The sequence below is a fragment of the Ranitomeya imitator genome, chromosome 4, assembly GCF_032444005.1.
Source record: "Ranitomeya imitator isolate aRanImi1 chromosome 4, aRanImi1.pri, whole genome shotgun sequence".
Lineage (NCBI taxonomy): Eukaryota > Metazoa > Chordata > Amphibia > Anura > Dendrobatidae > Ranitomeya > Ranitomeya imitator.
This window is the reverse complement of record NC_091285.1, coordinates 476,297,202-476,323,550: the sequence shown is the minus strand read 5'-3', so window position 1 is coordinate 476,323,550 and position 26,349 is coordinate 476,297,202. Positions and strand designations below refer to the sequence as shown.

Sequence of the window (26,349 nt, the reverse complement as noted above, 5' to 3'; positions counted from 1 at the left end):
CACTATCACCAAATAAAATCTCAAAAGAATAAAAAAATATAAAGGTAAAAATCATTGGTTTACTTGACATGGAATGACCCGAACACTGGTGGTATGTGAGATCTATATGGTGTCGTTATGTGTGAAGTAACATAGTAACATAGTAAGGCCGAAAAAAGATTTGTCCATCCAGTTCAGCCTATATTCCATCATAATAAATCCCCAGATCTACGTCCTTCTACAGAACCTAATAATTGTATGATACAATATTGTTCTGCTCCAGGAAGACATCCAGGCCTCTCTTGAACCCCTCGACTGAGTTCGCCATCACCACCTCACTAGGTGGCGGTATTATGTGAGATCTATATGGCATCGTTATTTGCGATCTATATGATGGTAATATGTGAGAACTATAGGACAGTATTATGTGTGATCTGTATGGCGGTATTATGTGAGAACACTATGGCAGTATTATCTTCAGAAAGCGGACCCATTCTAGGGTGGTTCTGGCTGAGCACCTGCACACGGGTCTGGGGTAATAGAGGGGGCAGCATGACCTCCAGTTAGGTGCAGTCAGGGGAGGGCTGGTGAGGTAGCTTAAGAGAGGGGTCTCATTTTTATTGTTACTATATGGCTACATTTCCTTCGCAGCATCACCCCGGACTGCGCCTGTCGCCTCGCTTTCACACAATGCCAGGACAGGAGCTGAGGAGGAGAATGGGGTCTGCATGCAAAGTCTGGATCAGAACTGGCCATCAATCCTCAGAAATGTTTCCTGGATTTCTGTGGAGCAGATGGTCCATCCATGTGTATAAAAGACAGCGCTCTACGTACAATCCCTGGCTGCTCCGCGCACTGAACATGGTGTCTCCATACACCAGCACACTGCTCTCCTGAAATACTCTGTGCTGCTGTCACCCTGCTCCCTCCACCATATATCTCCCAGAATCCTTGCTACCTGCCATCTTCGGTGACTGTCTACTTGTCAGTTTAACTTTGCAGTCACCAACAAAATGGCTTCTCACTGTGTTCACAGCCATGGCAGCTGACTCCGCCCATAATTACTGCAGTGCAGTAATGTGAGCTAGTTGTACACTAGGTTTTAGTCAAATTTCATTCGCTGCTCCCCCTAGTGTTTAAAAGTGGAAATGCCAAACCTTTAAAAATTATTTTTCATATTTTACTAAATTATAAACAAATTATAATATTTAAGAAAATTTAAACATTAATTTTTTACATTTTTTCAATCGCTGGGAAAAATTTTTTTTATTGATGGCACCTTCCCTTTAAATATTACACATCAAAACTTTAAACCATTTCTCTTTCTCAACCTATCGGGCAGCATATAAGGGTGGAAAACCGAATACACAGATGAAATTAATGAAATGACCGATAAGGACCAAAACGTAAAGTCGCCGGCTGCTCCGCTCAAACTATCCTTTGCTATGGCTGTCGGTAATAACACCAGTTATGGCTGGTGACTGGCATAACAGGGGGAATTGTCCAACAGTGGGCAATGTAGTCTGATGTGTCGGGGTCGCCGGCACATAAGGCATTGAGGCACGGGGTCGCCGGCACATAAGGCATTGTGGCACGGGGTCGCCGGCACATAAGGCATTGAGGCACGGGGTCGCCGGCACATAAGGCATTGTGGCACGGGGTCGCCGGCACATAAGGCATTGAGGCACGGGGTCGCCGGCACATAAGGCATTGTGGCCCGGGGTCGCCGAGTAGTCACCGGCACATAAGGCATTGTGGCCCGGGGTCACAGAGTAGTCGCCGGCACATAAGGCATTGGGGCCCGGGGTCGCCGAGTAGTCGCCGGCACATAAGGCATTGTGGCCCGGGGTCGCCGAGTAGTCGCCGGCACATAAGGCATTGTGGCCCGGGGTCACAGAGTAGTCGCCGGCACATAAGGCATTGGGGCCCGGGGTCACAGAGTAGTCGCCGGCACATAAGGCATTGGGGTCCGAGGTCGCCGAGTAGTCGCCGGCACATAAGGCATTGTGGCCCGGGGTCACAGAGTAGTCGCCGGCACATAAGGCATTGTGGCCCGGGGTCACCGAGTAGTCGCCGGCACATAAGGCATTGTGGCCCGGGGTCACAGAGTAGTCGCCGGCACATAAGGCATTGTGGCCCGGGGTCACCGAGTAGTCGCCGGCACATAAGGCATTGTGGCCCGGGGTCGCCGAGTAGTCACCGGCACATAAGGCATTGTGGCCCGGGGTCGCCGAGTAGTCGCCGGCACATAAGGCATTGTGGCCCGGGGTCACCGAGTAGTCGCCGGCACATAAGGCATTGTGGCCCGGGGTCGCCGAGTAGTCACCGGCACATAAGGCATTGGGGTCCTAGCCATGGGGCCGCTGAGAAGTCCCTGGCCCATACGTGGCACTGGCCATGGCCTGCAGTACCAGGGCCTGGGTTCCCCACGATAGCCCTCATATATACAGTATGGCGGTCCCCGCTGAGCACTAACACTGCACAATACCGGCAGATGTTGCACGTCTCCCCTCTCTCCACGCGGATTAACCCTCCCTCTGTACCGCGCCTACCTGCTTCAAGCGCGCCACCAGCACAGTCTTCACCCCGGTCACATCCAGGCTCCGTCGCTTCAGCTCGGTCTTGAGGTCGATAACGCGCAGGTCTGCCACTTTCTTCTGCTCGGACGGGCTGCTGGATGAAGCCATACTGGGCAACAACTACAAACCACTAATCACGGCAGCCGCAATGACCAAGCCTGATTCCCGCCTCACACACAGGAAGCCTCCAACAACTGACCAGGACGCCTCGTACTTCCGGTGACGTCAGAGGCATGCGCAGGCAGGGCTAGTGAGTACTGGCCACGCCCACCTCCCCACAGTTGGGCGGGGCCAGTACCTCTGTGGAGGCGGAGCGGCCACAATCGCTGGACTTTATTCACGCTGGGTTATTTACTTTGATATGAAAATGAAGAAATGTTGATGACGCTTTCTTTAGCGTACAGGCGGAGTCACCCTGGGAGGATTTCTGCACACTGCAGCAATCTCACCCATGAGCTGCATGGAATCTTGTCCTGCAGGGCAGATGGGACATTAACCCCTCGAGTGCAGGTCTCCGCAGGAGTGATAAGCTGGGAATTGTCTGTAGGGCAAATATGGCGCAAAGTGTGCGTCTCTGGAATATTTCTCCATGTAACGTCTCATTCACACCGTCCAGTTTTCATGGACAGAACATGGACCTGTTTGAGGTATTCCAATAAGAAGTATCCAAAATAGGCGTATGCAAACCTCTGTATAAAACCATATATACCGTACTTTAGTAATCCATTTTTAAAGGGAACCTGTCACCCCGTTTTTTGAGATTGAGCTATAAATACTGTTAAATAGGGCCTGCGCTGTGTGTTCCTATAGTGTATGTAGTGTACCCTGATTCCCCATGTATGCTGAGAAATAACTTACCAAAGTCGCCGTTTTCGCCTGTCAATCAGGCTGGTCAGGTCGGGTGGTCGAGTTTGCATCTCGGCTTTGGGAAAATGGCCGCCGCGATCTCTAATGCGCACGCGCGGCATCCCGCGGCCATTTTCCTGAAGCCCCGTGCAGCAGAGCACTCGATCTGCGCACGCGCGGCCCCAGGAAGATGGCCGCCCCCACCGACGAAAGGGATGACAGCGCAGATCGCGCGCTGTGTCTTCACCACTACGCCACCAACGTAAAGCTGAGGAAGAACCAGCGATGTCACCACGCCCTCCCGACCTGACCAGCCTGATTGACAGGCGAAAACGGCGACTTTGGTAAGTTATTTCTCAGCATACATGGGGAATCGGGGTACACTACATACACTATAGGAACACACAGCGCAGGCCCTATTTAACAGTATTTATAGCTCAATCTCAAAGAACGGGGTGACAGGTTCCCTTTAAAGCTACAAACTACGAGTCCAATATGAAAAAAACAAAGCAACACACCGTAATTATACACTGACTAGATGGTGGCCCGATTCTACCGCATCGGGTATTCTAGAATATGCATGCGTAGTGTATAGCACAGCCCACGCAGTACATGTAGTATATTGCCCAGGCACGTAGTATATTGCGCAGCCCACGTAGTATATTGCGCAGCCCACGTAGTATATTGCCCAGGCACGTAGTATATTGCGCAGCCCACGTAGTATATTGCGCAGCCCACGTAGTATATTGCCCAGCCCACGTAGTACATTGCACAGCCCACGTAGTATATTGCCCAGCCCACGTAGTACATTGCACAGCCCACTTAGTATATTGCGCAGACCACGTTGTATATTGCGCAGCCCACATTGTATATTGCGCAGCCCACGTAGTACATTGCGCAGCCCATGTTGTATATTGCGCAGCCCACGCAGTATATTGCGCAGCCCACGTAGTATATTGTGCAGCCCACGTTGTATATTGCGCAGCTCACGTTGTATATTGCGCAGCCCACATTGTATATTGCGCAGCCCACGTAGTACATTGCGCAGCCCATGTTGTATATTGCGCAGCCCACGCAGTATATTGCGCAGCCCACGTAGTATATTGTGCAGCCCACGTTGTATATTGCGCAGCTCACGTTGTATATTGCGTAGCCCACGTAGTATATTGCGCAGCCCAGGTAGAATATTGCCCAGCCCACATAGTACAATATACTACGTGGGCTGTGCAATATACAACGTGGGCTGCACAATGTACTACGTGGGCTGGGCAATATACTACGTGGGCTGTGCAATGTACTACGTGGGCTGTGCAATATACTGCGTGGGCTGCACAATATACTATGTGGGCTGCGCAATATACAACATGGGCTGCGCAATGTACTACGTGCCTGTGCAATATACTACGCGGCTGGACAATATACTACGTGAGCTGCACAATATACTACGTGGGCAGCGCAATATATACAATGTGGGCTGTGCAATATACAACGTGGGCTGCGCAATATACAACGTGGGCTGCGCAATATACAACGTTGGCTGCGCAATATAATACGTGGGCTGCGCAATATACAACGTGGGCTGCGCAATGTACACCGTGGGCTGCGCAATGTACTACGTGGGCTGCGCAATATACTACGTGGGCTGCGCAATATACAACGTGGGCTGCGCAATATACTATGTGGGTTGCGCAATATACTACGTGGGCTGCGCAATATACTACGTGGGCTGCGCAATATACTACGTGGGCTGTGCAATATACAACGTGGGGTGCGCAATGTACTACGTGGGCTGCGCAATGTACACCGTGGGCTGTGCAATGTACTATGTGGGCTGCGCAATATACTATGTGGGCTGCGCAATGTACTACGTGCCTGGGCAATATACTATGTGGCTGGGCAATATACTATATGACTGGGCAATATACTACCTGACTGGGCAATATACTACGTGGCTGGGCAATATACTACATGGACTGTGCAATATACTACGTGGGCTGTGCAATATACAACGTTGGCTGCGCAATGCACTACGTGGGCTGTGCAATGTACACCGTGGGCTGTGCAATGTACTACGTGGGCTGCACAATATACTACGTGGGCTGCGCAATGTACTACGTGCCCGGGCAATATACTACGTGGCTGGGCAATATACTACATGACTGGGCAATATACTACCTGACTGGGCAATATACTACGTGGCTGGGCAATATACTACATGACTGGGCAATATACTACCTGACTGGGCAATATACTACGTGGCTGGGCAATATACTACATGGACTGTGCAATATACTACGTGGGCTGTGCAATATACAACGTTGGCTGCGCAATATACTACGTGGGCTGCGCAATATACAACGTGGGCTGCGCAATGTACTACGTGGGCTGCGCAATGTACACAGTGGGCTGCGCAATGTACACAGTGGGCTGTGCAATGTACTACGTGGGCTGCACAATATACTACGTGGGCTGCGCAATGTACTTCGTGCCTGGGCAATATACTATGTGGCTGGGCAATATACTACATGACTGGGCAATATACTACCTGACTGGGCAATATACTACGTGGCTGGGCAATATACTACATGGACTGTGCAATATACTACGTGGGCTGTACAATATACAATGTGGGCTGCGCAATACACAACGTGGGCTGCGCAATACACAACGTGGGCTGCGCAATATACAACGTGGGCTGCGCAATATACTACGTGGGCTGCGCAATATACTACGTGGGCTACGCAATATACTACGTGGGCTGCGCAATATACAACGTGGGCTGCGCAATATACTATGTGGGCTGCGCAATATACAACATGGGCTGCGCAATGTACTACGTGGGCTGGGCAATATACTACATGAGCTGCGCAATATACTACGTGGGCTGCGCAATATATACAACGTGGGCTGCGCAATATACTACGTGGGCTGCGCAATATACAACGAGGGCTGCGCAATATACAACGAGGGCTGCGCAGTATACTACGTGGGCTGCGCAATGTACACCGTGGGCTGCGCAATGTACTACGTGGGTTGGGCAATATACTACGTAGGCTGCGCAATATACAACATGGGCTGTGCAATATACAACGTGGGCTGCGCAATATATTGCACAGCCCACGCAGTCTATAGCAATGTGGGCACCATATCCCTGTTAAAAAAAAAGAATTAAAATAAAAAATAGTTATATACTCACCCTCCGGTGGCCCCCCGGATCGAAGCGGTTACCGACGCTCCTCGTGCGCTCCGGTCTGAAGAGTGCATTGCGGTCTCGCGAGATGATGACGTAGCGGTCTTGCGAGACCGGTACGTCATCATCTCCCGAGACCGCAATGCATAGAGCGGTCATCGGGGCATCGCGAGGAGCGTCGGTAACCGCTTCGATCTGGGGGGCCACCGGAGGGTGAATATATAGTATACTATTTTTAATTTTTTTTTATTATTTTTAACATTAGATCTTTTTACTGCCTATGCAGCATGAATAGTAAAAAGTTGGTCACACAGGGTTAATAGCAGCATTAACCGAGTGCGTTACACTGCAGTCAACGCTGCCATTAACCCTGTGTGAGCGCTGACCGGAGGGGAGTATGCGGGCGCCGGGCACTGACTGCCTGGAGGAAGGAGCGGCCATTTTCTTCCAGACTGTGCCCGTCGCTGATTGGTCGCGGCTGTTTTGCCGCGACCAATCAGCGACTTGGATTTCCATGACAGACAGAGACCGCGACAAATGAATATCCGTGACAGAAGGACAGACAGACAGACAGAAGTGACCCTTAAACAATTATATAGTAGATAATGAACTGCACTCGCCCTGTGAGGACCCCGGGGTCTCAGCATATACTGAAACTGAACCGCACTCGCCCTGTGAGGACACTGGGTTCTCGGCATATACTAATAATGAACTGCACTCACCCTGTGAGGACACCGGGTTCTCAGCATATACTAATAATGAACCGCACTCGCCCTGTGAGGACACTGGGTTCTCAGCATATACTGATAATGAACCGCACTCGCCCTGTGAGGACACCGGGGTCTCAGCATATACTGATAATGAACTGCACTCGCCCTGTGAGGACCCCGGGGTCTCAGCATATGCTAATAATGAACCGCACTCGCCCTGTGAGGACACCGGGGTCTCAACATATACTAATAATGAACCGCACTCGCCCTGTGAGGACACCGGCTTCTCAGCGTATAATGATAATGAACCGCACTCACCCTGTGAGGACACCGGGGTCTCAGCATATACTAATAATTAACCGCACTCGCCCTGTGAGGACACCGGGGTCTCAGCATATACTGATAATGAAGTGCACTCGCCCTGTGAGGACACCCGGGTCTCAGCATATACTAATAATGAACCACACTCGCCCTGTGAGGACACCGGGTTCTCCACATATACTAATAATGAACCGCACTCACCCTGTGAGGACACTGGGTTCTCAGCATATACTAATAATGAACCACAGTCACCCTGTGAGGACACCGGGTTCTCAGCATATAATAATAATGAATCGCACTCACCCTGTGAGGACTCCGGTTTCTCAGCATATACTCCAGGGCGGCGTCAGCACCCGGCGCACCCGGGCAAGTGCCGGGGCCTTGAGCAGGCAGGGGGCCCACTCGCCATCGGGGACACTGGCGTGCTATAGTGCCGGCCCTGCAAGTGGACCCCCGCCTGCTCCGGGCCCCAGCACTTGAGATACTTACCTCTCCCGGTTCCAGCGCTGCAGCGTCTTCCATCCTCTGACTGTGACGTTCAGGTCAGAGTGCGCGATGACGTCACCAGTGCGCGCCCTCTGCCTGAAAAGTCGCAGCACAGAGAGCAGGAAGACGCTGACAGTGAGGAGTCCAGAGCAGAGCAGCGTCAAGCAACAAGAGGTGAGTATTTCACTTTTTTTTTAATATTTGGAGCAATATATGGGGCTAATTCTATATGCAGTATCTTATGGGGCCAATAATATAGGGAGCATCTTATGAAGCCAATTCTATAGGGAGCATTATATGGGGCAAATTTAATATGGAGCATCTTATGGGGCCAATTTAATATGGAGCATCTTATGGGGCCAATTCAATATGGAGCAGTGTAAGGGGTCTATTACATATGGAGCAGTATATGGGGCCAATAATATATGAAGCATCTTATGGGACTAATTATCTATGGAGCATTTTATATGGCCAATTATATATGGAGTATTATATGGGGCCCATTATACATAGAGCATCTTATGGAGCCAATTATTTTGGGAGCATTATATGGGACCCATTCTGTAAGGAGCATGATATAGGACCCATTCTGTATGGAGCAATATATGGGACTCAGTATATTGTATGAGGCCGATTATATACTGTATGGAGCATTATATGAGGCCCATTATATATGGAGCAATAGATGGGGCCCATCATATACTGTATGGAGAATTATATGTGGCTCAATATATTGTATGGAGCATTATATGGGGTCAATTCCGTATGGAGCAATATATATGTGGCTCATTCTGTATGGAGCACTCTGTGGTGCCCATTATACTGTATGGAGCATTATATGAGGCTCATTATTCTGTATGGAGCATAATATTGGGCTCATTATTCTGTTTGAAGCAATATATGGGGTTCATTATTCTGTATAGAGGACTATGTGGTGCCAATTATACTGTATGGAGCACTATATGGGGCCATTATACTGTATGAGGCAATATATGGTGCTCATTATTCTGTTTGGAGCAATATATGGGGCTCATTATTCTGTATAGAGGACTATGCTGTCTGGTTTCTAATGTAGAATGCACAATAGATATCACTCATGTATTGTAAGAAGTAAGTGAAATCTTTGCATTGTACTATATCTATATTTCTCTGTCGTATCCGTGCATTATGAATTGTGGTGTGTGTTAAAGGGGCTAACCGGGAATTTTTCGCCGAGGGTCCATGAAAACCTGGAGCCGTCCCTGCATATACTGATAATGAACTGCACTCGCCCTGTGAGGACACTGGGTTCTCAGCATATACTAATAATAAACTGCACTCGCCCTGTGAGGACACTGGGTTCTCAGCATCTACTATATAATTGTCTAAGGGTCACTTCCGTCTGTCTGTCTGTCCTTCTGTCTGTCACGGTTATTCATTCGCTGATTGGTCTCGCCAGCTGCCTGTCATGGCTGCCGCGACCAATCAGCGACGGGCACAGTCTGGAAGAAAATGACCGCTCCTTACTCCCCGCAGTCAGTGCCTGTCGCCCGCATACTCTTCTCCGGTCACCGCTAACACAGGGTTAATGCCGGCAGTAACGGACCGCGTTTTGCCGCGGGTAACGCGCTCCGTTACCGCCGCTATTAACCCTGTGTGTCCCCAACCTTGCTGCATAGGCAGCATCAATAGTAAAAAAGTAATGTTAAAAATAATTAAAAAAAACAAAAAACCTGCTATACTCACCTTCCGTTGTACGCTGAGCCGCTCCCGCCAGCCGCCATCTTCTGCTGCAGTTTCCGGTGGCAAATATGGTATGGCAGAAGGACCTGCCATGACGTCACGGTTATGTGACCGCGGCGTCATCACAGGCCCTGCGTGCCTGCGCGACAAGGACCTGCCATGACGTCACGGTCATGTGACTGCGACATCATCACAGGCCCTGCGCTACAAAGACCTGCCATGACGTCACGGTCATGTGACCGCGACGTCATCACAGGTCCTGCGCTGTGATACCAACCCTGGGACCGCAAGCTGCCGTAGACCACAACGGTCCTTCGGAAAGGTGAGTGTATGTTTTTTGTTTTTTTTTTCACCTGTGACAAACCTGGCTGGGCAATATACTACGTGACTGGCCAATATACTACGTGGCTCTGTGCTGTATACTACTTCGCTGTGCAATATACTACGTGGCTCTGTGCTGTATACTACGTCACTCGGCAATATACTATGTCACTGGGCAATATACTACGTTACTGGCCAATATACTACGTAGCTCTGTGCTGTATACTACGTCGCTGTGCGATATACTACATGACTGGGCAATATACTACGTAACTGGGCAATATACTACGTAACTGGGCAATATACTACGTAACTGGGCAATATACTAAGTGGCTGGGCAATATACTATGTGGCTGTGCAATATACTACGTGACTTGTCAATATACTACGTAACTGGGCAATATACTACGTGGTTGGGCAATATACTACGTTACTGGCCAATATACTACGTGGCTCTGTGCTGTATATTACGTCGCTGTGCGATATACTATGTCACTGGGTAATATACTACGTAGCTGGGCAATATACTACGCAAATGGGCAATTTACTACGTAACTGGGCAATATACTACGTAACTGGGCAACATTCTACGTAACTGGGCAATATACTACGTAACTGGGCAATATACTACGTGGCTGGGCAATATACTACGTAACTGGGCAATATACTATGTAACTGGGCAATATACTACGTAACTGGGCAACATTCTACGTAACTGGGCAATATACTACGTAACTGGGCAATATACTACTTCACTGGGCAATATACTACGTGGCTGGGCAATATACTACGTGGCTGGGCAATATACTACGTGGCTGGGCAATATACTACGTGGCTGGGCAATATACTATGTGGCTGGGCAATATACTACATGGCTGGGCAATATACTACGTGGGCTGTGCAATATACTACGTGGGCTGTGCAATATACTATGTGGACATGCATATTCTAGAATACCCGATGCGTTAGAATCGGGCCACCATCTAGTATACTAATAATGAACCACACTCGCCCTGTGAGGACACCGGGGTCTCAGCATATACTAATAATGAACCACACTCACCCTGTGAGGACCCCGGGGTCTCAGCATATACTAATAATGAACCGCACTCGCCCTGTGAGGACACCGGGTTTTCAGCATATACTGGTAATGAACCACACTCACCCTGTGAGGACACTGGGTTCTCGGCATATACTAATAATGAACCCCACTCGCCCTGTGAGGACCCCGGGGTCTCAGCATATACTGATAATAAACCACACTCACCATGTGAGGACACTGGGTTCTCAGCATATACTAATAATGAACCGCACTCGCCCTGTGAGGACACTGGGTTCTCAGCATATACTGATAATTAACTGCACTCGCCCTGTGAGGACACTGGGTTCTCAGCATATACTAATAATGAACCGCACTCGCCCTGTGAGGACACTGGGTTCTCAGCATATACTAATAATGAACCGCACTCGCCCTGTGAGGACACCGGGGTCTCAGCATATACTAATAATGAACCACACTTGCCCTGTGAGGACCCCGGGGTCTCAGCATATACTAATAATGAACCACATTCACCCTGTGAGGACACTGGGTTCTCAGCATACACTAATAATGAACCGCACTCGCCCTGTGAGGACACTGGGTTCTCAGCATATACTGATAATTAACTGCACTCGCCCTGTGAGGACACTGGGATCTCAGCATATACTAATAATGAACCACACTCGCCCTGTGAGGACACTGGGTTCTCAGCATATACTAATAATGAACCAAACTCGCCCTGTGACGACACCGGGTTCTCAGCGTATACTGATAATGAACCACACTCGCCCTGTGAGGACACCCGGTTCTCAGCCTATACTAATTAACCGCACTCGCCCTGTGAGGACACCGGGGTCTCAGCATATACTGATAATGAACCACACTCACCCTGTGAGGACACTGGGTTCTCAGCATATACTAGTAATGAACCGCACTCGCCCTGTGAGGACACCCGGTTCTCAGCATATACTGATAATGAACCACACTCACCCTGTGAGGACACTGGGTTCTCAGCATATACTAATAATGAACCGCACTCGCCCTGTGAGGACACCCGGTTCTCAGCATATACTAATAATGAACCGCACTCGCCCTGTGAGGACACCGGGTTCTCAGCATATACTGATAATTAACTGCACTCGCCCTGTGAGGACACTGGGTTCTCAGCATATTCTAATAATGAACCGCACTCGCCCTGTGAGGACACTGAGTTCTCAGCATATACTGATAATTAACTGCACTCGCCCTGTGAGGACACCCGGTTCTCAGCATATACTAATAATGAACCGCACTCGCCCTGTGAGGACACTGGGTTCTCAGCATATACTGATAATTAACTGCACTCGCCCTGTGAGGACACTGGGTTCTCAGCATATACTAATAATGAACCGCACTCGCCCTGTGAGGACACTGGGTTCTCAGCATATACTAATAATGAACCACACTCGCCCTGTGAGGACACCGGGGTCTCAGCATATACTAATAATGAACCACACTCGCCCTGTGAGGACCACGGGGTCTCAGCATATACTGATAATGAACCGCACTCACCCTGTGAGGACACTGGGTTCTCAGCATATACTAATAATGAACCGCACTCGCCCTGTGAGGACACTGGGTTCTCAGCATATACTGATAATTAACTGCACTCGCCCTGTGAGGACACTGGGTTCTCAGCATATACTAATAATGAACCGCACTCGCCCTGTGAGGACACTGGTTTCTCAGCATATACTAATAATGAATCGCACTCGCCCTGTGACGACACCGGGTTCTCAGCGTATACTGATAATGAACCGCACTCGCCCTGTGAGGACACTGGGTTCTCAGCATATACTAATAATGAACCGCACTCGCCCTGTGAGGACACTGGGTTCTCAGCATATACTAATAATGAACCGCACTCGCCCTGTGAGGACACCCGGCTCTCAGCATATACTAATAATTAACCGCACTCGCCCTGTGAGGACACCGGGGTCTCAGCATATACTGATAATGAACCACACTCACCCTGTGAGGACACTGGGTTCTCAGCATATACTAATAATGAACCGCACTCGCCCTGTGAGGACACCCGGTTCTCAGCATATACTAATAATGAACCGCACTCGCCCTGTGAGGACACTGGGTTCTCAGCATATACTGATAATTAACTGCACTCGCCCTGTGAGGACACTGGGTTCTCAGCATATACTAATAATGAACAGCACTTGCCCTGTGACGACACAGAGTTCTCAGCGTATACTGATAATGAACCACACTCGCCCTGTGAGGACACTGGGTTCTCAGCATATACTAATAACGAACCGCACTCACCCTGTGAGGACACTGGGTTCTCAGCATATACTAATAATGAACCGCACTCGCCCTGTGAGGACACCCGGTTCTCAGCATATACTAATAATGAACCGCACTCGCCCTGTGAGGACACTGGGTTCCCAGCATATACTGTTAATTAACTGCACTCGCCCTGTGAGGACACTGGGTTCTCAGCATATACTAATAATGAACCGCACTTGCCCTGTGAGGACACAGGGTTCTCAGCCCCTGGATTCCATCACTGCAGAGATTCCATCCCTGCTGCGCCCTAATAAATGGATAGAAAGCTATACACAATAATAAACATAAGATTCAGATAGATTCTTGTGTAAAAGGATCAGATGGGCCCCAACAAATACTAACACAAAGCAAAAAGGAAAAGGTGGTAAAATAATTATGGATCGCCCCCAGACACAGGGCCACGGGTTCTCGGTAGCGGGCCTCTCTGGTTCGGTTCTGAGGCTGTCACGGTGGCTAGACCCGGTCCGCGACCCGGCTAAGGGGCGTCCAATAAAGGTGGTGCAGCCTGTCAGGGGTTCGTGCAGGGTGACCGACGCTGCGGTGGAGTCCGCTGGGGTGATGGAATGGCAGCTGGATGGTATACCTTCCCACAGGTGAAGTATGTCCCCAGGGCTTCCCAGTAAGGTGGATGGTGATGGTGTGAGGTGCAGTCAATAACGAGGACACAGGGTTGCAGTCTCTTTACCTCTTTACTGAAGACTTCAGGATCCTCAATCCAGAGCACGTTTAACAGGGCTATCTGAGACCGGCCGGTCAGATGGGCACTTCCAGAGTTTCCTTTGCAGATGGAAATCGTTGCCTACCACTAGCGCCTGTGTGTTGTAGTCCTACCCTGCTGAGCATTCGAAACAGTCCTCACAACTGCTATTCTCGTTCGTTCGTTCTCTACAGCTCTCTCTCTTTCTTTAGTTCCAGATGTTGCTAGTTTCTCGTCCCCCAGTATGTTTTGGCTAGGACGCACCCGTATGACGGGAAGGCCTGGAGGTCTTCCGGGACCCTAGAGACGCCCCTCTCCCACTGTTGCCCCCTATGTCTTCTTAGGAAATTTAAGGTAGACAGCCAACCTATAATTAACTGTCCTGCGGAGTTCGAAGTAAGGCCTAGAGTCAGTTACTCCCGCGGTGTTCCGGCCACCGGCTACGCGCCTCAGTAGGATGTTGCCTCGGTCTCACGGCACGACTCCTACTGGTACTCCTTTGTGCTTGATCTCGTTTACACTGTTCCACAATATCCTTCCCTTCTTGTCTCTTTCTTAGGATACCGCCGCAAGGTAGTGCAGGCGCGGTTCCGTTACGTTCTGGTCTGTTCGCTAGGCACCTGCCAGGTTCCCACGCCTGACAGGGACCCCCCTGTGTCTTCTCCCTGCAACACCCCCTGCCACGGGATGTTGCCTGTTATGGACCTGGTGGTTAGGAGCACCCGGAACGACCTCATGGTTAAACTCACACAGGACAAGCTCTGGGAAGTGGGAGCTCTGCTGACCGCAACCCCTAATCCTATGACACAACTAGAAATAGCCGTGGAGCGTACCTAACTCTGCCTAGATGCCTCTTCACAGCCTAAGAGCTAACTAGCCCTAGAGATAGAAAATAAAGCCAACCTTGCCTCAGAGAAATTCCCCAAAGGAAAAGGCAGCCCCCCACATATATTGACTGTGAGTTAAGATGAAAGTCACAAACACAGAAATGAAACAGGTTTCAGCAAAGGGAGGCCAGACTTACTAAACAGACTGAGGATAGGAAAGGTATCTTTGCGGTCAGCACAAAAAACCACACAGAGTGTGCAAAAAGACCTCGTGACCGACTCACGGTGCGGAGCTGCCACTCTGCATCCCAGAGCTTCCAGCTAGCAAGGCAAAATCATGATAGCAAGCTGGACAAGAAAACAATGAACAAATAATTAACTAGCAGGGACTAAGCTTCTGCTGGAGTAGACAGGTCACCAGAAAGATCCAAGAGCGAACCGAACCAGTACAAGAACATTGACAGCTGGCATGGAGTAACGATCAGAGTGGAGTTAAATAGAGCAGCCAGCCAAAGAATAAACTACGTTACCTGTGGAAGGAACCTCAGAAGCAGCAGCTCCACTCACAGCCACCAGAGGGAGTCCATGGACAGAACTCGCCGAAGTACCATTCATGACCACAGGAGGGAGTTCGATAACAGAATTCACAACAGTTGCCTGAATCCAACCCAGTCAGCTTCTGACTAACTTCCTCCCCAACCCCTAGTTTTACCAGTGTGAGGAGTGGCCCAATAAATAAAGCCTTTTTCTCCCCCTAGTGGCCGGAGTGTGAAGTGTAATGTTTTCTGGTGATACCTGGTCAGGAGAACTCCTTTAGTGCCATCAGATGTACCATCACTCCCCTTAGTGGCAGAGCGTCATACTGCAATGACCAGATCTCTGGGGCGCTGCACTCCCCCCCGGTTAAATCCAGTACTCCTGGACTGGGAAGAAGAACAACAATACATTGCAGCAAAAGACATACAAAATTTTTGAAATGCTAAAACAAGTAAATAGAACAATGCTTCCCTTTATGGGCGGTGAGGACACTTGAACGTTACAAACAAAATTAAATATTTTTACATAACATGTTGACTATAAATAACTCTTAGTACCCAGCCGGGTATTCTACCAAGTGCAAACTCTGAACAATAAGTTAACTTTTCCTTTAAGGGCGTATAAGCTGAACCCACTAAAGGCCTACTATAAAATACTATATAAATAACTCAACTTTCCTTTCCGTTCTAACTTCACCAATGCAGGACCGCCTAGCTCCTTGGCTGGGCCTACTGTCATTGTACCGACCATCATTCTACGGTTCTCAGGAGCACTCTTTCTCTAACCCCTACGGGTTCACTTCAAGCTTTCCTGTCCTCAATCTTTATTAACATTATCAAACTTTATTAACTTTCAACATTATTAACGTTTCGATCTTGTCTAAGGCAACATGTCAACATTCCCTTTAAGAGGGACCCAAGTCTCTAGAAAGTAGTGCAGATTCTCTCTGTCTGCAAGTCCACTGAAAGCAAGACCTTCTGCGCCATGTCCAGAAGCATTATCTTCGCAAAGTCTTCTTTCGCTTGTAAAACCAGTAGGGAGCACCTTTAAGAAGGTGCAAACTATATACAAAACAGTTTTGAATCATTCACTGTTCATGATCCGGCAGTCTTTTAAACAATGATGAACTTGATCAAAAATGGAAAAGAAATATAAACAATAGGGATCCCGGGTAAACAAAGAAACCCCTAGGAGTTAACCCTGGACGGGTTTAAAGCAGCAAACAGGAAACAGTTAACTATGTACATATTCGGGTCTTCGAGGTTTAGTTCTATAGTAGATTGCAAGGCATCCGGCCTGGAAAGATCTGTGTTCGACCTCTCATCTAATGCGGTGTCAATGTCACTAATCAGTTTTTCAGGTATCATCTGGGTTCGAATGTCAATTGTGGTAGTAGGTTCAGTAGCGGCAATAATGCCCACTGTGGTAGTAGTATTAGGATTTGTCAGTTCAGAGTTAGTCTTAGTCATGGCAGCAGATGGCGCTGCTACGGAGCTTATCAGTAGGTCTTCTGTCACTGGAGCAGGGTCGTTCTTCACACCTGCTTCAGATGCGGTCCCTCCGGTGCTGGCCCGCTCCGTCTCCGCTGGGATCTGGAACGCTGCCTGCGGGGCCCTGCGCTGTGGCGTTGTCATCTCTGCCTGCAGTATCTCGCCTTCCGGCAGGTCCTTGCTTTCTGGCTTCGGAGCGCTGGAACTTCTTTCTCGCTCCGGACCACACGATGCTGCCGACAGACGTCTGGTGAGGCCCCTGATGACGGTCTCCTTCCACCCGGCCTCAGTGCTCAGCTGCGTCCGCCGGAGTTGATAGCTGAGCTCGTCCACTCCGGCCTGCAGGAAGTCGGGGCCAACAGGTAACGCCTGGCCGCGGTATCTCTCTGGGTAGCTGGGGGAGTCCTCTGCTCCAACCCCACGCTCCGATCCCGGTCAGCTGGCCACGGCGTCTCCCACGTGGTTCACTTCTTCTCCCTCCTTGTCCTTTTCCCGCTTTCTCCTTCGTGGGCGGTTTCGCTTCCTTTGTCTCCGCCCTCCACTGAGGATCAGGAGGCGGATCTCGGCTGCTGACGGACACGTTATCAAGGTACAGAAATATTTAGACTGGGCGGCCATTATCTTTCGCGCTCTCCAGCTTACTCACGCCCACTTCCACGCCCTTCTTCTTCTCTTCCGCTCCTCGTGGTGCTATAATGGCGGCAGTTTTGGTGGGAATCTTGCGACAGATAGCAATACACAGTCTTTGCAATAAATCACAGTCCAACACGTTTCAGTCACAATTCCAAGGCACACATGACCTGCTTCTCAGGCTTAAGTACGATCCTGTTCGTGACGCCAAGTCACAGGGCACAGGGCCACGGGTTCTCGGTACCGGGCTTCTCTGGTTCGGTTCTGAGGCTGTCACGGTGGCTAGACCCGGTCCGCGACCCTGCTAAGGGGCGTCCAATGAAGGTGGTGCAGTCTGTCAGGGGTTCGTGGCGCCACCTGTGGTGCTCGGTCAGGGTGACTGACGCTGCTGTGGGGTACGCTGGGGTGATGGAATGGCAGCAGGATGGTATACCTTCCCACAGGTGAAGTATGTCCCCAAGGCTTCCCAGTAAGGTGGATGGTGATGGTGTGAGGTGCAGTCAATAACGAGGACACAGGGTTGCAGTCTCTTTACCTCTTTACTGAAGACTTCAGGATCCTCAATCCAGAGCACGTTTAACAGGGCTATCAGAGACCGGCCGGTCCGATGGGCACTTCCACAGTTTCCTTCGCAGATGGAAATCGTTGCCTACCACTAGCGCCTGTGTGTTGTAGTCCTACCCTGCTGAGCATTTGGAATAGTCCTCACAACTGCTGTTCTCGTTCGTTCGTTCTCTACAGCTCTCTCTCTTTCTTTAGTTCCAGATGTTGCTAGTTTCTCGTCCCCCAGTATGTTTTGGCTAGGACGCACCCGTATGACGGGAAGGCCTGGAGGTCTTCCGGGACCCTAGAGACGCCCCTCTCCCACTGTTGCCCCCTATGTCTTCTTAGGAAATTTAAGGTAGACAGCCAACCTATAATTAACTGTCCTGCGGAGTTCGAAGTAAGGCCTAGAGTCAGTTACTCCCGCGGTGTTCCGGCCACCGGCTACGCGCCTCAGTAGGATGTTGCCTCGGTCTCACAGCATGACTCCTACTGGTACTCCTTTGTGCTTGATCTCGTTTACACTGTTCCACAATATCCTTCCCTTCTTGTCTCTTTCTTAGGATACCGCCGCAAGGTAGTGCAGGCGCGGTTCCGTTATGTTCTGTTCTGTTCGCTAGGCACCTGCCAGGTTCCCACGCCTGACAGGGACCCCCCTGTGTCTTCTCCCTGCAACACCCCCTGCCACGGGATGTTGCCTGAATCCAACCCAGTCAGCTTCTGACTAACTTCCTCCCCAACCCCTAGTTTTACCAGTGTGAGGAGTGGCCCAATAAATAAAGCCTTTTTCTCCCCCTAGTGGCCGGAGTGTGAAGTGTAATGTGTTCTGGTGATACATTTTTCCAGGAGAACTCCTTTAGTGCCATCAGACGTACCATCACTCCCCTTAGTGGCAGAGCGTCATACTGCAACGACCAGATCTCTGGGGCGCTGCAATTACAAATCAAGGATATTGCTGGAGAAGCAGTACATAACCTCACTAGTGCATTACCTATACAATGGACTGCTTGCTAGAGATTGGGTGCACCTTACGAAGACTGGAAAACATGTATTTGAAAGTCGCCTTGCTACACTCATCAGGAGAGCTTTAAACTAGAACAATGTGGGAAGGGAAGCAAAAGGCCAGAAAAAGCCATACACCTGACAAATGCTATTGAGAACTCTGCAATTAGAAGTGGAAAGGAAGAACAAAGACAAAACATCTAAATAATAAAAATATTGGAGGAAGAGAAACCAATCACAAACTAAAATGTTTATATACAAATGCACAAAGCATGGGCAACAAACAAGAGAATTGGAACTACTAACGCAGGAAAAGAAATATGATGTTATTGGAATCACTGAAACTTGGTGGGATGATACACATGATTGAAATACAAGGCTAGAAGGATACAACTTATTTGCAAGAAACAGACTTTATAAAGGAGGAGGAGGTGTCGCATTGTATGTTAGAAAAGCGTATGTCTGCACAGAGATTGAAGCTTCAGAGACTGGGAGTTCTGTGGAAACTGTTTGGGTAAGAATTCAAGGAGAGAACAACAGAAAGGACACCATTGTAGGCATTTACTACAGGCCGCCTGTGCAAGCTGAAGATATGGATGAACTCTTTATGCATCAAATGGCCAAGTTCTCCAAAAATATTACATAGTTGTCATGGGAGATTTCAACTATCCAGACATTTGTTGGGAATCTCTCTCAGGCAAGGTCAAGTAAATTCTTATCCTCTCTTGCTGACAACTTTATCTTTCAAAAGGTAGGAGAGAAAACAAGGGGATCTGCTACCTTGGATCTAATCCATATAAACAGGGAGGAAATGGTTGAGGAGGTAAGAGTGGCTGGAACCCTAGGAGGTAGCGACCATACTATTTTAGAATTTTCGATAACTAGAGGAGGAAGACCTGTGAAGACTCAGACTTCAAGGTTAGATTTCAGAAAGGCAGATTTTAAGGGACTCAGAAAGAGAATTGGAGGGATCCAATGGCTGTATATCTTTAAGGACAAAAATGTCCAGGAAGGTTGGGAAATCTTGAAAAATTAGATTTTCAGAGCACAAACGTTAGCAATTCCAAAAAGAGGGAAGAATACAAAGCATTTAACCCCTTCACTAGTAATGCGCATGCCGTGTCACCCCCTTTGATGTGGGCTCCGGCGGTGAGCCCACATCAAAGTCGCGACATGTCAGCTGTTTTGTACAGCTGACATGTGCGCGCAATAGCGGCGGGTGAAATCGCTATTCACCCGCCGCTATTAACCTGTTAAATGCCGCTGTCAAACGCAGACAGCGGCATTTAACCGGCAATTCCGGACGGGCGGCCGGAAATGATGTCATCGCCGACCCCGTCACATGATCGGGGGTCGGCGATGCATCAGGAAGGTAACCATAGAGGTCCTTGATACCTCTATGGTTACTGATGCCGCCCCCCTGTGGTCGGCGCTCACAGCACACCTGCATTTCAGCAGAGCCGATCAGGCTATGCCAGCTTATAGCCTCCCATGGAGGCTATTGAAGCATGGCACAAGTAAAAAAAAAATGTTTTTAAAAATATGAAAAAAATATAAAAAATATAAAAGTTTAAATCACCCCCCTTTCGCCCCATCCTAAATAAAACAATTTAAAAAAAAACAACACGTATTTGGTATCGCCGCGTTCAGAATCGACCGATCTATCAATAAAAAAAAGCATTAACCTGATCGCTAAACAGCGTAGGGAGAAAAAAATCCGAAACGCCAGAATTACATTTTTTTGGTCGCCATGACATTGCATTAAAATGCAATAACGGGCGATCAAAAGAACGTTTCTGCACCGAATTGGTATCATTAGAAACGTCAGCTCGACACGCAAAAAATAAGCCCTCACCCGACCCCAGATCACGAAAAATGGAGACGCTTCGGGTATCGGAAAATGGCACTTTTTTTTTTTTTTTTTTTTAGCAAAGTTTTGAATTTTTTTTTCACCACTTGGATAAAAAATAACCTAGACATCTTAGATGTCTATGAACTCGTAATGACCTAGAGAATCACAATGGAAAGTCAGTTTTAGCATTTAATTAACCTAGCAAAAAAGCCAAACAAAAAACAAGTGTGGGATTGCTCTTTTTTTGAAATTTCACAGCACTTGGAATTTTTTTCCCGTTTTCTAGTAAAAGACATGGTAAAAGCAATGGTGTCGTTCAAAAGTACAACTCGTCCCGCAAAAAATAAGCCCTCACATGACCATATTGATGGAAAAATAAAAAAGTTATGGCTCTGGGAAGGAAGGAAGTGAAAAATGAAAACGCAAAAACGAAAAAGGGCCGCGACTTGAAAGGGTTAAGGAAACCAGGATGGATGAACACAGAACTTAAACACATGCTAAAAAGGAAGAAAAATGTTTATCAAATGGAAAGAGGGAGGCATATCCAAAGAAGAATATAATGCTGTATGCAGAACCTGCAGGGCACGAATCAGATTTTCTAAAGCTGACAAAGAATTAAGGCTTGCAAGAGACATCAAAAGCAATAAAAAAGGATTTTGGGGATACGCCAAAGTAAAAGAAAAGTCAAAGATACTATAGGATTTTTACAGGATGAAAATGATGAAATGATAAGAAAGGATGTTGAGAAGGCCAAACTTTTAAATTCCTATTTTGCATCTGTTTTCTCTCAGAAAGGAAATGTAACATCAACTGATCTTCACTCTCCTATTAAAGGATAGAAGAATCCAGGATATCTATAAACAGAAAGATAGTGAGGAAACACTTCGCTAACATAAATGAATTAAAGTCTCCAGGTCCAGATGAATTACACCCCAGAGCACTGAAGGAGATAGCAGAAAAAAAACTTGACCCACTCCCCATAATCTTTGAAAATTCTTGGAGAACGGAAGTCCCAGAAGACTGGAGAAGAGCAAATGTTGTTCCTATCTTCAAAAAGGGGAAGAAGGTGGACCCAGGGAACTATAGGCTGGTGAGTCTGACTTCCATACCAGGAAAGATCTTTGAACAAATTATTAAACAACATGTATGTGAGACGCCTGCCAGGGCCGTGGGGTACTCGGTACTGGGTCCGGTACTTAAAGGGGATGTCACGGTGGCTGTGACCCAGGCCATAGCCCTGGGCGCCCAATTAAAGGGAAAGTTCTTTTAAGGGATTGGTGAATAAAGTTTGTGTTCGTGACACCACCTGTGGTGTTCGGTCAGTGGGGACCGACGCTGCTTAAAGGGGTCTTCTGGGGTGATGTTATGGCAGCTAGGTGGTATAACTTCCCACAGGCGAAGTTGGGTCCCAGGGCTTCCCGATGTGTAGATGAGGATAGTGAGTGTTGCAGTAAGGCTGGTTTCACATTTGCGGTTGTGTCCGCAGCGTTTCTACCGCATATATCCGCATGCGTTGTGTATTCCTATATTTAACATTAGGGACGCATGCGTTTTTGATTGTTCGCGTTTTGCCGCGTTTGACGACGCATGCGTCGTTTCGTCGTTTGTGGCTTGGCACAGAAATGCAACATGTAGTAATTTTTAGAGGCGTCAATTTGCTGCCTGGAAACGTATGCGGTCTATTGCGCAAGGATTGTGACAAAAAAACGCATTGCTGTCTATATGAACGCATGCGTTCACAAGCACATGCGTTTGCTTGCGTTCATGAACGCATGCGTTTCACAAGAGAAAAACATGTCTAGACACTGATAAGCCACCCCCCACATAGTAGGTGATAAAGGGAGGTAGTGGACATTTGCAGGTCACTACTCAGTACACACTGAAGCAGACGAGACACAGGCTACATCTTGGAGGAAAACAAGACACTGAACAATATGAGTATATCCTAGCCAATGCCTTTATTTTCTATTTTCTGTCTCTACATGTCCTAATTTCTTGCATTTCTTTCTTTCTACATGCATCAGAATGTCTTCTTCTTCTGATGAGGAGCAACGTCCTGGGCCGTCGGAAGTCGAACATGTCAGTGAGGTGAGTACTTGCCTCTTCAGATTGGTAAGTATTCACTGTCACATCCACACATGTGACAATTTTTGTTTTTCATTTTTTTAGAGCTCTTCTTCATCTGGGGCAGAGACTGGGCAGGAGCAGTGCCAGACATCCATGTTGTGAATTCTGTGGCTGAGTTCACTTCTGTGGTCACAAGTGGTATTGCAGTCTCTGGGCTTCCTCCCTCAGGTGTTTTGGTGAGCTCGTTGGCTGCCTTGCTATTTAGCTCCACCTGAGTCTGTCTTCCTTGCTCCTTGTCAATGTTCCAGTGTTGGATCTGAGCTACTGCATCTTTCCTTGGGCCTGCTGCTCTGCTAGATAAGTGCTTCTAGTTTGTTTTCTGTTTTTTTTCTGTCCAGCTTGCTATTGTCTTTTGCTGGAAGCTCTGAGAAGCAAAGGGGTGCACCGCCGTGCTGTTAGTTCGGCACGGTGGGTCTTTTTGCCCCTTTGCGTGGTTTTCGTTTTAGGGTTTTTTGTAGACTGCATAGTTCTCTTTGCTATCCTCGCTCTGTCTAGAATATCGGGCCTCACTTTGCTGAATCTATTTCATTCCTACGTTTGTCTTTTCATCTTGCTAACAGTCATTATATGTGGGGGGCTGCCTATTCCTTTGGGGTATTTCTCTGAGGTAAGTCAGGCTTGTATTTCTATCTTCAGGCTAGTCAGCTCCTCAGGCAGTGCCGAGTTGCATAGGTAGTTGTTAGGCGCAATCCACTGCTGCTTATAGTTGTGTGAGGATAGATCAGGTACTGCAGTCTACAGAGATTCCACGTCTCAGAGCTCGTCCTATTGTTTTTGGTTATTGCCAGATCTCTGTATGTGCGCTGATTACTGCACGCTGTGTTGCCTGATTGCCAGCCATAACAGTACAAGGAGCCCCACCAATGATTCCCAATAGAGGGAAAAAAGAAATCCTGACATCATTTTTTTTTCTTAGCTCTGTCTTCAGTCTTTTTTTTCCCCTAGACATTAGAGTGCTTCAGGACACAGCTGTGGACATGGATATTCAGGCTCTGTGCTCCTCAATGGATATTCTCGTTGTAAATGTACAAAAGATTCAAGATACTATTGATCAGAAATCGATGCTAGAACCAAGAATTCCGATTCCTGATTTGTTTTTTGGTGACAGAACTAAGTTCCTGAGCTTCAGAAATAATTGTAAGCTATTTTTGGCCTTGAAACCTAATTCTTCTGGTAATCCTATTCAACAGGTTTTGATTATTATTTCTTTTTTGCGCGGCGACCCACAGGACTGGGCGTTTTCTCTTGCACCAGGAGATTCTGCATTGAGTAATGTTGATGCATTTTTCCTGGCGCTCGGATTGCTTTACGATGAGCCTAATTCAGTGGATCAGGCTGAGAAAAATCTGCTGGCTTTATGCCAGGGTCAGGATGATATAGAAGTATATTGTCAGAAATTTAGGAAATGGTCAGTACTCACTCTGTGGAATGAATCTGCACTAGCGGCTTTGTTCAGAAAGGGTCTCTCTGAAGCTCTTAAGGATGTAATGGTGGGATTTCCTATGCCTGCTGGTTTGAATGAGTCTATGTCCTTGGCCATTCAGATCGGTCGTCGCTTGCGCGAGCGTAAATCTGTGCACCATCTGGCGGTACTGCCTGAGAGTAAACCTGAGTCTATGCAGTGCGACAGGACTATGACTAAAGTAGAACGGCAAGTACACAGACGTCTGAACAGACTGTGTTTCTATTGTGGTGATTCTACTCATGCTATTTCTAATTGTCCTAAACGCACTAGGCGGTTCGATAGCTCTGCCGTTATTGGTACTGTACAGTCCAAATTCCTTTTGTCCATTACCTTAATGTGCTCTTTGTCATCGTATTCTGTCATGGCGTTTGTGGATTCAGGCGCTGCCCTGAATCTGATGGATTTGGATTATGCTAAACGTTGTGGATTTTTCTTGGAGCCTTTGCGGTGTCCTATTCCGTTGAGAGGAATTGATGCTACACCTTTGGCCAAGAATAAGCCTCAGTACTGGGCCCAGCTGACCATGTGCATGGCTCCTGCACATCAGGAAGTTATTCGCTTTCTGGTACTGCATAATTTGCATGATGTGGTCGTGTTGGGGTTGCCATGGCTACAAACCCATAATCCAGTATTGGATTGGAACTCTATGTCGGTAACCAGCTGGGGTTGTCAGGGAGTACATGGTGATGTTCCATTTTTGTCTATTTCGTCATCCATTCCTTCTGACATCCCAGAGTTCTTGTCGGACTTTCAGGATGTATTTGAAGAGTCCAAGTCTGATGCCCTACCTCCGCATAGGAATTGTGATTGTGCTATCGATTTGATTCCTGGTAGTAAATTCCCTAAGGGTCGTTTATTTAATTTGTCCGTACCTGAACACACCGCTATGCGCAGTTATGTGAAGGAGTCCCTGGAGAAGGGACATATTCGCCCATCGTCGTCACCATTGGGAGCAGGGTTCTTTTTTGTAGCCAAGAAGGATGGTTCGCTAAGACCGTGTATTGATTACCGCCTTCTTAATAAGATCACTGTTAAGTTTCAGTATCCCTTGCCATTGATTTCTGACTTGTTTGCTCGGATTAAGGGGGCTAGTTGGTTTACTAAGATTGATCTTCGTGGTGCGTATAATCTGGTGAGAATCAGGCAGGGAGATGAATGGAAAACGGCATTTAATACGCCCGAGGGTCATTTTGAGTATCTGGTGATGCCGTTCGGACTTGCCAATGCTCCATCTGTTTTTCAGTCTTTTATGCATGACATTTTCCGTGAGTATCTGGATAAATTCTTGATTGTTTACTTGGATGACATTTTGATCTTCTCAGATGATTGGGAGTCTCATGTGAAGCAAGTCAGAATGGTTTTCCAGGTACTGCGTGCTAATTCCTTGTTCGTGAAGGGATCAAAGTGTCTCTTCGGTGTGCAGAAAGTTTCATTTTTGGGGTTCATCTTTTCCCCTTCTACTATCGAGATGGATCCGGTTAAGGTTCAGGCCATCCAGGATTGGACTCAGCCGACATCTCTAAAAAGTCTGCAGAAATTCCTGGGCTTTGCTAATTTTTATCGTCGCTTCATCTGTAATTTTTATAGCATTGCCAGACCATTGACCGATTTGACCAAGAAGGGTGCTGATTTGGTTAATTGGTCTT

General features: G+C 48.0%; 1 protein-coding gene across 3 annotated transcripts in view; it reads right to left on the bottom strand.

Moving 5' to 3' along the window:
- The window catches only part of SLTM (SAFB like transcription modulator), a 127,705-nt gene extending 124,928 nt beyond the window's left edge, over nt 1-2,777 (bottom strand). For 2 of the 3 annotated variants that reach the window (XM_069765911.1, XM_069765907.1), the window contains exon 1: nt 2,532-2,777. In XM_069765911.1, coding sequence (XP_069622012.1) covers nt 2,532-2,666 — 135 coding nt within the window. In that variant the 5' untranslated portion in view covers nt 2,667-2,777. The remainder of the gene's footprint in view (nt 1-2,531) is intronic. The other variant, XM_069765900.1, reaches the window with a different exon arrangement.
- Between the last annotated feature and the right edge of the window lie 23,572 nt (nt 2,778-26,349).